At 35.0% G+C, this 14875-nt stretch overlaps 2 protein-coding genes across 2 annotated transcripts; both read left to right on the top strand.

Annotated features, from left to right (window-relative positions):
• Positions 1-400: 400 nt before the first annotated feature.
• On the top strand, positions 401-1290 carry LOC115953552 (dirigent protein 22-like). Its single transcript, XM_031071280.1, has one exon. It carries the CDS (start codon positions 421-423, stop codon positions 1018-1020), a length of 600 nt encoding a protein of 199 aa, XP_030927140.1. The 5' UTR covers positions 401-420; the 3' UTR covers positions 1021-1290.
• A 10787-nt stretch (positions 1291-12077) lies between these two features.
• Positions 12078-12665, top strand: LOC115954219 (dirigent protein 22-like). Its single transcript, XM_031072131.1, has one exon. It carries the CDS (start codon positions 12078-12080, stop codon positions 12663-12665), a length of 588 nt encoding a protein of 195 aa, XP_030927991.1.
• The last annotated feature ends 2210 nt before the right edge of the window (positions 12666-14875 follow it).

The following is a 14875-nucleotide window of genomic DNA, read 5'->3' as shown; positions in this document are numbered from 1 at the left end:
TATTTTAATATTTTATGTTGTTTTCTTTTTTTTAGTTGAATTAGGATTTTAATAGTTTTTCTTTTTCTAGTTAAATTGTTTTTCCTTGAGAGTAAAAATAAGTTTATTATTTTTTTTCCTAAAAGGAGTAGGACAAATTCTATTCCTATAAATACTCTTTATAAAGAGGTTGATTATTATTGTTATGTGTTGATTAATAAAAGCTTGTTAGAGAGATTTTTTCTATTATTTTGCCTACTAGTTTAGTGTTCTTGTGGAACTTAGGTTTGATGAAAGAGTTGTAGTAATTGTGTGTTACAAATTCTGCTTCTACGCGCCTACGCTGCATCAGTATCTGTCTAATTTAGAACACAATATAAAGGTAGCTGCTAGGCACAAACTAGTGCTCATTTCTAAACCTTTCAATTAAAGTAGCACTCCATGGCCAAGACCAAGACCAAGACCAAGACCAAGACCCTCACCTTCCTTCTCATTCTGTTCACCATTTTCTCTATCTCAACCCTCACCACCGCCAAAAAAAACCATGGCTTCTCAAGAATCTTATCTCCAGCTAAACTCGGGCTAAAGCGTGAGAAACTAAGCCACCTCCACTTCTACTTCCACGACATAGTCAGTGGGAAAAACGCCACGGCGGTGAGAGTCGCCGAGGCTCCGATGACAAAGACATCACTCACAGGTTTCGGGGCCGTTGTGATGATCGACGACCCTTTGACTGTAAAGCCCCAGCTGAGCTCAAAACCCGTTGGCAGAGCTCAAGGAATCTATGCTTCTGCTTCGCAAACTGACGTGGGGTTTTTAATGGCGCTCAACTTTGCTTTCACTGAAGGCAAGTATAATGGCAGTACTCTCAGTGTATTGGGTCGCAATACTGTGCTCTCCGATGTCAGGGAAATGCCTATCGTTGGTGGGAGTGGGCTTTTCCGATTCGCACGTGGGTATGCTCATGCTCATACTCACACGATTGACCTTAAAACTAGTGATGCTGTTGTGGAATATAATGTTTATGTCTTCCATTATTGATGTATGTGTTTTACTCTTGTTTTTTAATTTAATAGCTATAGTGCTTTGATTATTAGCCTTTTTGTTTTAAAATTTTCGTTTAGAATTAGAAGGCTTTGGGAATTAAAGCCGTTGGGTTAGTCGTTTAAGGATGACGTTGATTTGTGTGAGTTTATTTACTTTTTTTTTTTTCTTTTTCTTTTCATTCAATAAAATATTAACTAGTACTACGAAAGAAAAGTTGAGGATTTTGTATCATTATTTTGAGAATGATTATTATGTTTATGTGTGGTTTAGTTTTACCATTTGATATTTATTGAGGAGATTAATAAAGTGTTAAAAACTTGAAATCCCCTTTCCTATTTTGTTGTATAAAAAAATAAAATATAATTTCTCTTAGTAATTTCTTTATCTCAGTTCATGTGATAATAATTGTAAGGTTGAATTTATTCAACCATCTAATTGGCTTTATTCCGTATCAAATTTGCTTGTAATTCAGCATTTAGTAACCCTGTATTTAGGTGGGTTTGATGTAAGGGTAGTGAGTGAGATAGAGTGAAAGTTGCTTAAGAGTGTGCAAGAAAACAGAGATTCACGGCTGGGACTTGCGGCTACAAGCCGCCAGACGCAGCACACGTGCCAAGCATGCTGGAAGATGAACAGTCATGCTAGCTGGAGCACTACAGGACAAAACAGGACAACTGGCCATACGGTTATCTCGCGACTGGATCTCGCGACTTAGTCAAGCCGCTAGGTCAAACTGCGAGCCACCCCTGTTTTGTAAAACCTGACGTTTCACATTTCTCTCCCACTCCAATATAAATACCCCTTTTACCCACGATTGTGAGAGAGTTTCCAGAGAGATTTTTGAGAGAGAAACCCTAAAGAAAAACAAGATTGATTCACCCACAATCTATACCTTAGAGTCTCTTCAAATTCCTCAACTCTCTTCCTCTCCATTGTCAAATCCTTGAGAGGCGTTATACCAAACCTGGTTCTCACCATCATCATCACTGTGAGACAGTTGTTTGGATTTTTGGGAAGCAGTTAGGAAGGAACCAATTTTCATTGGTTGATGCTACGGTTTAGTAGCGGAATCCGGGAAGCTAGAAAAGAAAAAGGTTCGGCGCAACCTTGTTGGAGCAAGAAGCTTAGAGGGTTTAGGTGCACTGGGTAGATTAGGCTTGGAGGGTCTATTGCTGTCCATGTATCCCAACTGTATTTTCTAGTGGATTGTTTACCGCTTGGAGGGCGGCGGAGAGGTTTTACGCCAAGGGCTTCGGTTTCCTCTTCGATAACACATCGCGTGTTGTCTTTGTGTTTGCATCTTCCTTCCTTTCTATCTTTGCCTTTTTATTATCTGCTGTGGATTATTTTTTGTTTTGGCTTAGATAGTTTTTACCAATTCCATATTATAGCATATGTTAAGTTTCCGTACACTAGTTGTTTGACATATTGCTTGAATTGGTTTAGTTGTAATTTGGGGGTCTAAACGTTCAAAGGTGTTTATACACGTTTTTGAACTTTCTATAACATATGAATAAAATTTAAGTACAATACTTTATATACAGTTCTTTAGATTTTCTCTTAGGTTCTCTCTTTAAGTTTAAGGCATGTGTTCAATAAAGTTAACTCAACAAGCACCATTTGAACTTTAAAGTTGTTACTCAACCAACGTTGTGCAGTAATAACTCAAACAAGCTTTTACTACTACCACACCTAAAAAGAAGAGAAAGCGCAGTAAACTCATTCAAAAGAAGGAAAGATCAAGAAAGTAAATAGACCCATCAATATCATTCACGTGAGCCATGAGCCATGAGCTCAACCTCCAAAGTGGATTGAGATTAGATGCAATATCTAGGGTATTGTACTTGATGCAATTACTATGAATGATTGAGATTAATAGTTGCAAAAAGTAACTTTCAACCTCAATTATTGATTCAATAAAGTTAAGAAAAAAAATTAAAAGAAATAAAACGTAAAAGTTAAAAAGATGAAAAGTTAAAAAAAATAATGAATGATTTGGGTGAATTGCACCCAGTGCAATACCTAGGGTTCTCCGGATCCTAATCCCTTTAAGGTAACTCAACTTGCTAGAAACACCAGATGGCTTCAAATGCTTTCACCTTCATTTTCCCAAGAAACAAACAAGTTCCAAATTAAAATTTTGGCTAAAACTCAACAAATTTTGGACAAAATCCCTTCATAACCACACCTTGCATTCATTTTGGCCACCATGTGAGGAGGCAGATTGGTTTTCACCCACATAAAAACCCCATAATAGAAGCTTTAAGAGAGAACTAGCCTATAAGAGAGATGAAGAAGACAGCGGGGCATGCCCCTTATTTCTTTCGATCTGTTGCTGGGTAAGCCATAAAAAGAGGAGAGGATTTGGGAAAAAAAAAAAGAAAGAAAAAGGCCAAAGAAATATGAAAAAGAACATAAAAGAAACCTGATGTCTCTGGAGGAGGAGACTTTAGTAGAAGAAATCTGAATGAGGAGACTTAGTGGAGGAAGTCAACTAGGGAAAGATTTGATATTTGAAACTAAAATCATCAATTGCGGGCCAGTGAGGAAAAACAGAAAAACTAAAACAAGGAGAGGACGCCGTTATCTTTTAACGCCCGTTTGTTTAGTTAACTTTATTGGACACGTGGCTTAAATTTAAAGAGGGAACCTAAGAAATTGTATCTAAAGTACTGTATCTAAGTTTTGTCCTTATATTATTTGTGGTTTTTCATGCATGTGATTCGAACCTTACATTATCTTCTCTCACTATCTTCTTATATCAGAAAACAAAAATGTCTACATCTCACAAATTATGAATAATAGCATAACATCCCACAAGTCATGACCTCCCTTTGTTCTTTGGGCCCATGTTAAATGTTGTAATGTTTATTGGAGGCAAACTGTGTTAGGGAATGACTGTTTGTGGGTGTTAATCAATCCATTAGTTAAGTACTTGGTTATGAGAACAAACAAATTCAATAAAAAGCGTTGTGTAAAACTTTTATTTACAAAATATTAAAAATTTAAAATTCATATAAAGAAAATCTTATTAAATTACTTTTTTTTTTGGTATTATGAAGACAGAACTCATTAAATCACCTAATGATAAAACTTGGTGAATCTGCTGGCTCTTGATAGAGCAACATCTTGTAATAGACTGAATTTTGTTTTCGGTTAGTTTTTAATATATTTTCCCTTTAACCAAAAATAATATGATAAAACTTTTAAAACCCAAAGGCAAATTTGCTTTTACATTAATTGTATGTCACCTACGTGGCGGCCATAGCCATGTTCCCCATAAACCAGTGTCAAAGACTTTTCCAGCACAATCTTTGACAGCTCCTCTGCTTCTTTCCCATACGGCATTGAACTATTGAAGTCAATGCGCACCTGAGAGTTAGTCTTCATATGTATATTTGTGAAATCGCCTTCAAAAATAAGTTGCTCCTAACTCCAATAGCGACTCCAGAATTTTTTTAGGGGGTCAGTAGGAAAAAAAGGAAAAGGGTTATCCAAGTGGGTGGTTCTAAGAATTTTTTTAGGGCTAAGTAAGAAGATGAATCTTGAGTAGCAGTTAATCTTGTTGTTTACATAGTTTTCTTATTAAAAAATTGTCTAAAGTACTGATTAAGAAAAGTATAAAAGATAAATAGAGGCGGCTTGATGTATTTGGGGGCGTTAGGTGAAAACTGATTTGAGACTTTTTATATATTTAAATATAACTCTTTTTTTTTACCTTCGCATTTTAGAATTTTTAATGCAAATTTTTTCTTCTCCTCTCACTAGGAGTTTTCCTTCTCACCTAGGGTGAGCCATTTTTTCTTCACCACGTTCTCACGTGGTTTTCTTCTTCTACATCCCACTATTTTCTCAATTTTCTTAAACCAATAGGGTAGAAAACCTAGGATGGACACTGATGTTATTGATCGGTTGCAACATATTAATTTAAGGTCAGAGGAAGGTGAAGTCATCTCAGTATGGTCAGAACGTAGAGACAAAACCCTACAAGAATGCTCTCTTAGTTAAGGGGGAGTGCATATTGAAAGGGGGAGATCAGTGGGGTCAAAAGGAGGAAGCTAACCTATAGCCACACATCTTTTGGATAGTCTAACATATGTTTTTATAGTTTAAGGTTTTTTTTTTTTAAATTTTTTATACAGTGCTTTATTTAAAACTTTTAGTATTTTAGTTGAAAATTTAGTTTTTCTTTAGTACTTTGTGTTCCTTGGTTTTTATAACCATTTCTTGATGCTTATAGTTATCTATTGCATCTTGCTTTAGTTTCTTTAATGCATCATGCGGTTCATTGGACATGCAATTGATTTTTGCATTGCTCTTAATTGCATTGCATATTCGGATGATCATTTACTCGTTAAATGTTCATTGTGGTCATTTCTTAATGATTGTTTCTATATGATCAAGCTATGCTATATGTTCTCATATCTTGTGATTATCTTGATCACATTTTGCTTATTCTCTATACATGCCTTGTGTTTTACTTGTCTCGTACTTAATGAAGTTTATTTGTTATGTGCAAGTGTTTTAGGATACAGGTTTATATGGTTCAAGTACTTCACAGCTTTTAGATTTAGGTGTGAGTGAGTTTTACCTCTGTTCCCAAACTCACGTTTAAGTCTAGAGTCTATTAAGGATTTTGTCATGAAATAGCTAAAGGGGGAGATTGTAAAGTTGTGATTTCCAACTAGCCTTTGTTGGCTTTAATTTCGTGCCAAATTTGATTATAATTTCTTCAATCATTTCCTTGTATTTATGTGGATTTAATTGTAAGGGATGTTTGAGAGATTGGTGAAGAATCAAGTGTCAAAAGAAGATCAGTGCAGTTCTCGACTAGCTTGCGAGAAGCTCGCGAGAAGAGTAACCCGTAAAAGGCCACGTGTGAAGCACATGACTAGAAGCTGAAGAGTCATGCCAAGCTGTCAAATTCGTGAGTACTTCGCAAGAAAGGCCATCTTGCAAGGTACTCGCGAAACATTATATTTGGCAAAAAGATAAAGTGCTTTACCAAATTCTTTACCCACACTATAAATACCCTTATTACCCACGAAATGTAAGGAGTGCTTTTTAGAGAGAAAATCCTAGCAAAAACACTTGAGAGTTAGAGATTGTTATACTCACAATCATTTACAAATTTTCTCTTGGTTTTCCTTTACTCCTACCTCTCCATCTCTATATCTTTGAGAAGTTCTTAGCCTAAACACTTACCACACCCAATCTGAGTGTTGAGTCAAGTTTTGGTGCCCTTGGGAAGCATGGGAAGGAGCCATTTAGTGGCGGATGCAATTGGGCTGAATTGTGGGATCTAGAAAGTTAGTGAAGACAAGATTCCGAGAAATTCGTTGGTAGTAGGAGCTTAGAGGGCTCAAGTACATAGGGTAGACTAGGCTTGGAAGGTTTTTTGTTATTTGTGTACTTCAACTTTATTCATTAGTGGATCGATTTCGATTTGGAGGGTTGCGGAGAGGTTTTTCATCGAGTTCTTCGGTTTCCTCTTTGATAACACGTTTTGGTGTTATCTCGTATTTGCATCTCTCTTCCCTACTTTTTAAGCTTGTTATTTATTGTTCATTGTGGTTGGATATGGCTTAGAGTAGTGTTACCGGTTTATTACACATATTTACTTTTGTTCCGCACTTTTGTTTAGTTAGAATAAAAGCAATCTAGCCGTATCTTTAAAATTGAGGCCTAAATAAGCTCTAGTATTTTCACACTAATTTGAGCTTTCAACCATGTTTTTTACGTCATCTATAATTTCCTCAAGCTGCCAATTTGGGTACACATTTGGTTTCACAATTGCCTCCACACAAGCTTTTGCATCTCCTTTAATCACCACTAGTAAGAACTTCTTTTGCATCAAAATTACTCTGACAGTCTCTTGAGAGAATTTTTAGTTTTAACTTCTGCTACACCGGGATCTATTCTGTCAAAATCAGTTTAGTTATAGCTGGTACAGTTTCTCCATTACTTTTCCTTATTATCACAGCCATATATAGCAGCCATTTTTACCCTTAAGTAGCATCACAATTACATTTATACTGATCTGGTTGAGGCTTCGTCCAACTACTATCCAAGCCTGATTGTCTTTAACTTTTGGCACAAGCTCTTGGATTCTCAGTGCAACCAAATGAATCTCAAAAAATTTAACCATTCAATATAGGACTTCGTGTATGTTCACAAACTCATGTTGGCAACTTGACATACACATTTATTTCCCATTTTCCAAATAAAATATCGTTTTCAGTATAACTTAGTTATTATAAGGTTGTATATAAGAAAAACAGGGACCCTCTCTGATTTCGTATCTCTCTCTTTACCTTTTTCTGATATTTATATAGAAATTAGTTTTTTAATTTTTTTTAAAGATATGATAGGGAATTCAACCTATGAACAGATATTTGGCCCTTTATATCATTATCATCATTATCATCTTCTTCTTTTTGTGACGAACACATATTTGGCACTCTCTGCTCAATCTCTAATGGCAATCGCACGATCCTGAACTAAGACCACTTCTTTCATTAAATTAGTGGGTAGGTCACCTTTGACTTTAGAAATTTAATATGTTTTGGTTTTGCTCACATCTTATCTAATCCTGTATTAAATTATTAATTGCCCCCTTATTTTATGTAATTTGGTTTGCAATTCTGATTGGTGTCGATGAAATTTTGGCTTTCAATTACCAATTAATTTGTTTAGTGTCTCGTTGGTTGTCCATTGCTTATTAAATTGGTAAATTTACTCGGTTAGCAGCGTATGTTAGCAGTTCTTGAACTGCTACATTAATTTTGTCCACGTCTCAATGCTTCTCTATTTTAAGATTATGTTTGAAGGTATAGAGTTTTCAGGGCAAAATTTGCCAAATAGTATGTTTTTAGAAAAAATTTAGGAAAATAGTACACAAAATAAATTATTTAGTTAGTTAGACTGTTTTTGGAAGTCGAGTTTGGCAAACTCGAGTTTGGGTTGGAAGTCGAGTTTGTCAAACTTGACTTCCAAGCAAGACCAAGTAGGATGCATCAATATTGCTTGGAAGTCGAGTTTGTCAAACTCGACTTCCAGCCCAAACTCGAGTTTGCTAAACTCGACTTCCAAAAATAGTCTAATTATCTAATGAGAGCAATAAATTACACAACTTAGAAGATGCTTTATAACATATTTTGGAGGCCACTATGGCTTTAATTTGAGATTTTTCTATTGAGATTTTTGTTAATCATGTCTAAATTAACAGATTTAAAATTGAATAATTATATAAAATTTTTTGACAATACTATTTATATTTTCTTTCAAAGAAAATTATTAGGTACTTCCGGAGTACCATAAATACATACTCTCCCCTTTCATATATATGGTGGGTCCCACCATAAATTTAATTTGTGGGACCCACCATTCATGTTAGAGGAGGGAGTACGCATTTATGGTACTCCGGGAGTACACAATTGTACAACATCGAGGTGCTCGGATCCAATTGGGCCTTGGATTCAGGCCCAGTAGCACGGCCCACACCTCCAATCTCTTTCTACTCTACCCTCACTAACTACAAGCCCAAGTTTCATCACTTAACCATTGCTCAACAAAAAGTTCCCGAATAATAAAGAAAGACTAAAATCCGAACACACCACAACATGCTCAGCAGTTTCCAAGAAACATCACTACTGAGCACTATTACTTGAGTTGGAACCAAGTTCCAAGGCCACATTTGCCACATTCCACCCCCACCTAACCACCCACTTACGACTGATAATATTGGACCTCCAATTGCACTAACTATGGTTGTAATCATAATCTCCCCACTAATCCAGAGCTATAAATATAAGAAGATGGAATGGAAAAAGGGTTGTTGAGAGGTTCACAAAAAATAGAGAGTAGAGAGAAACAATGATTCAGGAAGAGAGAGAAAAAACTACATTGAGTTTCTGTACCGAGAACAACCCAAAGTAGGAAATCCTAAACCCACCTTATAAGTAAGTTATGAGCCCAAGTGAGGTCAAACCCAACATCCTCATTTCCGGCGCGCACAACAATAATTTCTCTTCTTTCAATCAGGTTCATTTAACATGGTCGACCATTCTAATAAAAAAAAAGGTTGACCATTGTTATGTTCTTCTCACAGACAATCACTATTTATTTCCCCTCGATAAGTAAGATTTAAAATATAGAATTTTTATTTCTAAGTGGGATGCAAAGTGAAAACAAGATTTAAATTGACCATCTATTTTTTGATTCGAAGATAAACTATACTTATCTTTAAAGTTTAGGGCCAAATTTATTAGGTATAGTTTCTTAAATGTCATTTGAATTAGGTGATCCACGAGACCTGACTTTTATGAGGCATTCAGTTGAACAGGTGGCATGCCTCGACAACTCAGCATGGGTTTGAAGATTTATTAGTTGGTTCTATTGCTTACAAAAACATGAATTTTAGGGAGTGGGTCATTCATATCATGTTTGAGTTTGACACCATGGAAGAGAGAGAGAGATTTTAATCCGAAGATTGTAGAATTGTCAAAGGCATGCCCAAGAAATATGAAGTAACATGTTTCTTTCATTTATGAAATTATACCTAATGAGACAAGGCTTGAAACCCGAATTTGTGACCCCCAAACTCTGACAAAATATTCCATGTGGAAATGCAATTTCCTTTGAGAAGGTCACCAAAAAAGGGTTTGATAAATTCCTTCATCAAATTTTGGCTTCTCCCCAAATCTTGTCTCCAAATACTTTACCCAAACACACATTTAACTTTTTTAATTAAATTCAACCATGTGTCTGCATTGCCTAATAAGTCACATGATTGAATTTGATTGTTGTAAAGCAATGTAGTCGATATTGTACCAATACTGGCCGTACCGACCAGTATGTATCATACCGTATACCGGTATTGAAATGGCAACATTTCGTACTGGTTTAAATACCAGCCGTATCGGCCATGTACTGGCTATACCGGCCAATTTCGGGCAATGTCGGCCGGTACAGAAAAAAAACTTTTTTTATTTTTTAGTTTTGTAATTTTTGAATTTTTGTAAGGGCATAATGGTAACTTATTTGCATTAACTTATTAGTATTATTTGTTTTCTTAGAATGCAATGAACAATTAAGCTTTCTATTTTTTATATTGTGTTTATTTTCTTCTTTTAATTGATGTTAAAGACTAAAACCATGAATAATTTGTTCTGAATTGAGGTAATATTTTATAATAAACTTTTATATTTATTATAATACACACACATTCGTACATATATATATATATATATATATATAAAAATAAATATATATATATATATATATTTATAAATATAAAAAATAACGGTAAACCCGAAACGGTACACCGGTATTGATCGGTACTGAAATATATTATTTCACTGGTCAAATTGGTACAACTTTCAGTATGAGATTGACTCCCTTGTTGTAAAGGCATTGGACAATTTAAACACATGATTGACTTTAATTGTTATTAAGGCATTGGCCAATTTAGCCAAGTGGTTGAATTTAAAAACATGATTAACTTTAATTGTCATTAAGTACAATATTGGGTTTAGACATATATGCTCTTCTCGAAAAGAAAACTTCATCATAGCATGTATTTCATATTACATATGCTTGATTAATTGAGAATAGAAACGAGTGAGTAGTGAAAGAGCACGTAGAATTGCATTCTCTCTTTGGGCAGAACTAGATGGTTTTTCTTAGTGGGGACAAAATAATATTTTACAATTAAAAAAAAAGATATTTGTATTGTTTCCAGTTCCTTAATATGCTTATACTTTATTCTAGTTATTAGATGGTGTTACATTAAAAGTTTAACTCTCTTCAATATTAGAATTTAAAATATTTATTTAACATTCTTTCCCCTTTGAGCTAAAGAAATTCATAATTTTTAGGAGACCAAAGACAAACAATTTTTTTTTTTTTTTATTTTTTTTATAAATTTCTTAAGAGATAAATACATTTTTTTTTTCTTTTCAAAATTTGGGACCATGCCCCCCTCCCACCAAGTAATGTAGCTCTGCTAGCTTCTGGTAAGCACCACCGTCGGGCAATGCTGATTCAGCTTGTTGGAGACTTGCAATTGGTCATGGACTCTCTGATAATAATGGGGGCAACAAACAACATCAAATATAGGTCTGTTCTTGGTTCTGGCTTCCGCTTACAATATGCATGTTTGTTTGAATGCTGATTTGATGATTAAGGAATATATAATAGGTCCTTTAATTTATTCTGAGTTTTTATTAATAGTGTTAAACCATTGATGGAGTTTGATGAGGCCACAATTAAACTGAACTTAGACAGATTTTTGTACCTTTATCATCATTTTTGCTAGGAAGTATGGACACCTCATTTAAGGTGCCGTATGTATGTCATACCTATGTTATACTGTGCCGTACTGGCCATTTCATGTTATAATTTTTTAAAAATTATTCATGTAATCATGTTATACCCATATCTATGTCTGTGATTTCTAGTCATCATCTCCCTCTTTTTTATGATGAACTGGTCCTTTTATCTTTTGAAAATCGAAGAACCATCTGCTCTCTAATAATCGGCTTTTGCACGATCCTGAGGGCCACTGACTCTTTCATTAAATTAGTGGGTTGGGGTCACCAATTTGACTTGGAATTTAATACTATACTATTCTATTAAGTTAATTGCGTTTTATTGACCCCCTCATCTTATGTGGTTTGGTTAGTGATTCCTTTCGATCAGTTCTGCGTTGGTTGGGCAAATTTACCACCAATTGAGATAGTACTAAATGCATTATTCTAGAATGAAACACGTTAGCCGTTGAATTAATGGGAATCCGTGCATTTCAATGATTGTGTATTACATATTTTATTGTTGCCAAAAAAAACTTATTTACTCGGTCAGTTGTGTGTGTTGGTATTTAGTTGTCGGAACTGCTATATTAATATTTTCACCCTTCACAAACAAAAAAAAAATAAAAATTTTCACCCTTCTCTATTCTATAAACAAATGATTCAAACCCATAATGATAAACTTTACAGAGATTGAACATTAGCTTCTTCTCCAAAACACTACGTACTTTTCTCCCAACCATGGCCAAAACCCTCTCAAAACCCACATCCATTTTATTCATGCTCTTCACCATTTTCTTCTTCTCAACCTATGTCATCGCAGATGAAGCACCCGTTTTCTCTAAAAATTTACCTCCTTCATCACTTGGACTTAAGCAACAGAAGCTAAGCCACCTCCACTTCTACTTCCATGACATTGTCAGTGGCCCCAAACCTACTGCTGTGCGAGTTGCACAAGCTGCCACAACAAACAAATCCCCAACGGGGTTCGGAGCTGTGGCGGTGATCGATGACCCGCTGACTCTCCTACCAGAAAATACCTCCAAAGTTGTTGGACAAGCACAAGGAATTTATACCTTGGCGTCGCAGAGTGAAGCAGCGTTGCTAATGGTGTTGAACTTTGCATTCACAGAGGGAGAGTATAATGGTAGCACTCTTAGTGTGTTAGGGAGAAACACTGTATTCTCGACCGTCAGGGAGATGCGGATCGTAGGTGGGAGTGGTGTTTTCCGGTTTGCTCGTGGGTATGCTCAGGCCAAGACTTACACGTTTGATACCAAATCTGGGGATGCTGTTGTGGAGTACAATGTCTATGTCTTACATTATTGATATGAGCCAGAACGTGTTTATTGAGCCATTCACATGTTACTTGGCTATTCATGTTTTTGTTTTTGTTTTCTTTCTTTTTTTTTTTGGTAGAAAGGTTTTCTTTCTTTTTTGAAAGTGAAAAATAAAATACCGCTGGCTGAATGTGTTATAAGATAATTGGGAACGTCTGATTTTGTGAGAGATGCTTTAACAATCCAACCAGAACATTACAAACCCAAAATTTGGAAGATGCTTTAATTTATAACATATATATTCCGGAGGCTACAATTTTTTTAATTTGAAATTTGTCTATTGAATTTTTTGTAACTCAAGTCTAAATTATCATATTTAAAACAGAATAATGATCTATAGAAAATTTTGAGATATCTACTTTTATTTTCTTTCAATCAGGTTCAACCTTTCTGATTCTAAATTTAGGTTCATTTAACATGGTTGACCATTGGCCCATTGCTCTGTTCCTCTGTTCCTCTCACAGACTATCAATATCTATTACAATAGTTTAAATTCCTACCCTTTCACTCGATAAGTAAGATCGAAATATACAATTTCTAACTTTAAATGAACTTAAATAATATGAATAATGAAAAAATTATTATTATTTTCTTTTTGTTAGGTTCTAAGACTTTAGGATCTAAATGTATTAGAACTTCAATGTGTAATGCTGGCAAATCATGATCAAAACATTTAGTCTAAATTTAGTTTGCTCAAAGTGTGGTTATGTGTAAAGTTGGAATTGAGTAATTGCAGGAAATTACTATTCAATTTCTATAAGGCTCGATCAATCGAAAATTAGACTCGATCAATTAAAGATCGTGCAGATTGTTTTTCTGCAGAATTTTCCAACTCAGCCCAAGCTCATATGACGTGTAGGGTTTTATGTTTTGCTTCAAGTATAAAAAGAGAAACCTTAGCCACATTTTAGAGGTTGTTGATATGCCGTGTGTGTGAATCTCTTGTGAGATTTAGAGGTGTTTACCTTCATACACACTTAGGGTTATCAAGATCAAGATTGATGTCAAGAGCTTGGTGATCTCTTCAGTTGCTGTTTCAAGAGCTTAAAGAAAACACAAGTAGGAGTAATTGTGGTTGCTGTGGATCAAGAAAAGAAGTAGTTTGTGGATTTGGAGCTGTCATGTGGTCGTGGTAGTAAGTTTTCTACACAAAATAGCAATAGGATGTTAGTGGTCTAAGTCGCTATTGTAAAACTTCAATTCTTTCATAGTGGATTTGTTTTACTTTGAGGATAGATAGGTTAAATCCTCCCTAGGTTTTTTACCTATTTGGTTTTCTTGGGTTTCATATCGTTGTGTTCTTTATATTTTTGCATTATTTACATGATATGATTTACTTGTGTTAACCTAGATTTGAATAATTTATCTAAGTAATCACTTGGCTAAATAACTAGGTTAAACAACTTGTGTTTTAAGGGGTCTAAAAACGTACACTTTTGATTATTTAAATTCCTCCACAATGCTCACAGTAGGTATGCTCGATGATCGCACTACTAATTTACTAATATGAGTATAGCTTAAAGTAGCACAAGAGATGCACGACGAGTACGTGTCCACTATATGAAAGTGAGAGATGTCAATAATTAGACCCATCTTGGCCCAATTAGGTTTCACAAATTGCCCCATTATGTTTACCATTTGTGAGCACAACCCAACCATCTACATTGATCCTTTAATTATTTTGTAACATTAAGGAAAATTAAAGTGATTACAGGAAAACCTCTTTACATGCCCTTGTGCACTGCTTTGTCTTTTGCTTTCTCCCTAACCTCTTTGTGAGAATGAGTGGAGAAAGAGCAGCTAGAATTACAACCCTAGAATTGCATTGTCTCTATCAATTCCATCTTCTCTAATGATGTCTAGGTTGTAGATTATGTATGCCTTGATCTAGTAACAAGCACCATGCATGTAGCCGACAGTTTTTGCTTAGGGATGACAAATTTTAATATATAGGGTAAACTAGTCACTAACCTGTGCGATACATGAGAATGCTATTGAAAAATAGATTTAATCTTTCTTCTAAAAAAGCACCATGCATGCCTCTTGATCTCACTCCTAAATTAGATCCTACTCCTGATATATCAAAGCAACTTACATTTCATGATCGGGTTCACTATCCTCTTAGAATTTAGAGTTTATGTAAATGAAAGTTGTGAGATTTATTATTCTGTTGACAGTCATTAATAAAATAATTAATCC

Source organism: Quercus lobata, chromosome 7 (assembly GCF_001633185.2).
Source record: "Quercus lobata isolate SW786 chromosome 7, ValleyOak3.0 Primary Assembly, whole genome shotgun sequence".
Lineage (NCBI taxonomy): Eukaryota > Viridiplantae > Streptophyta > Magnoliopsida > Fagales > Fagaceae > Quercus > Quercus lobata.
This window is presented reverse-complemented; position numbering and strand designations above follow the sequence as displayed.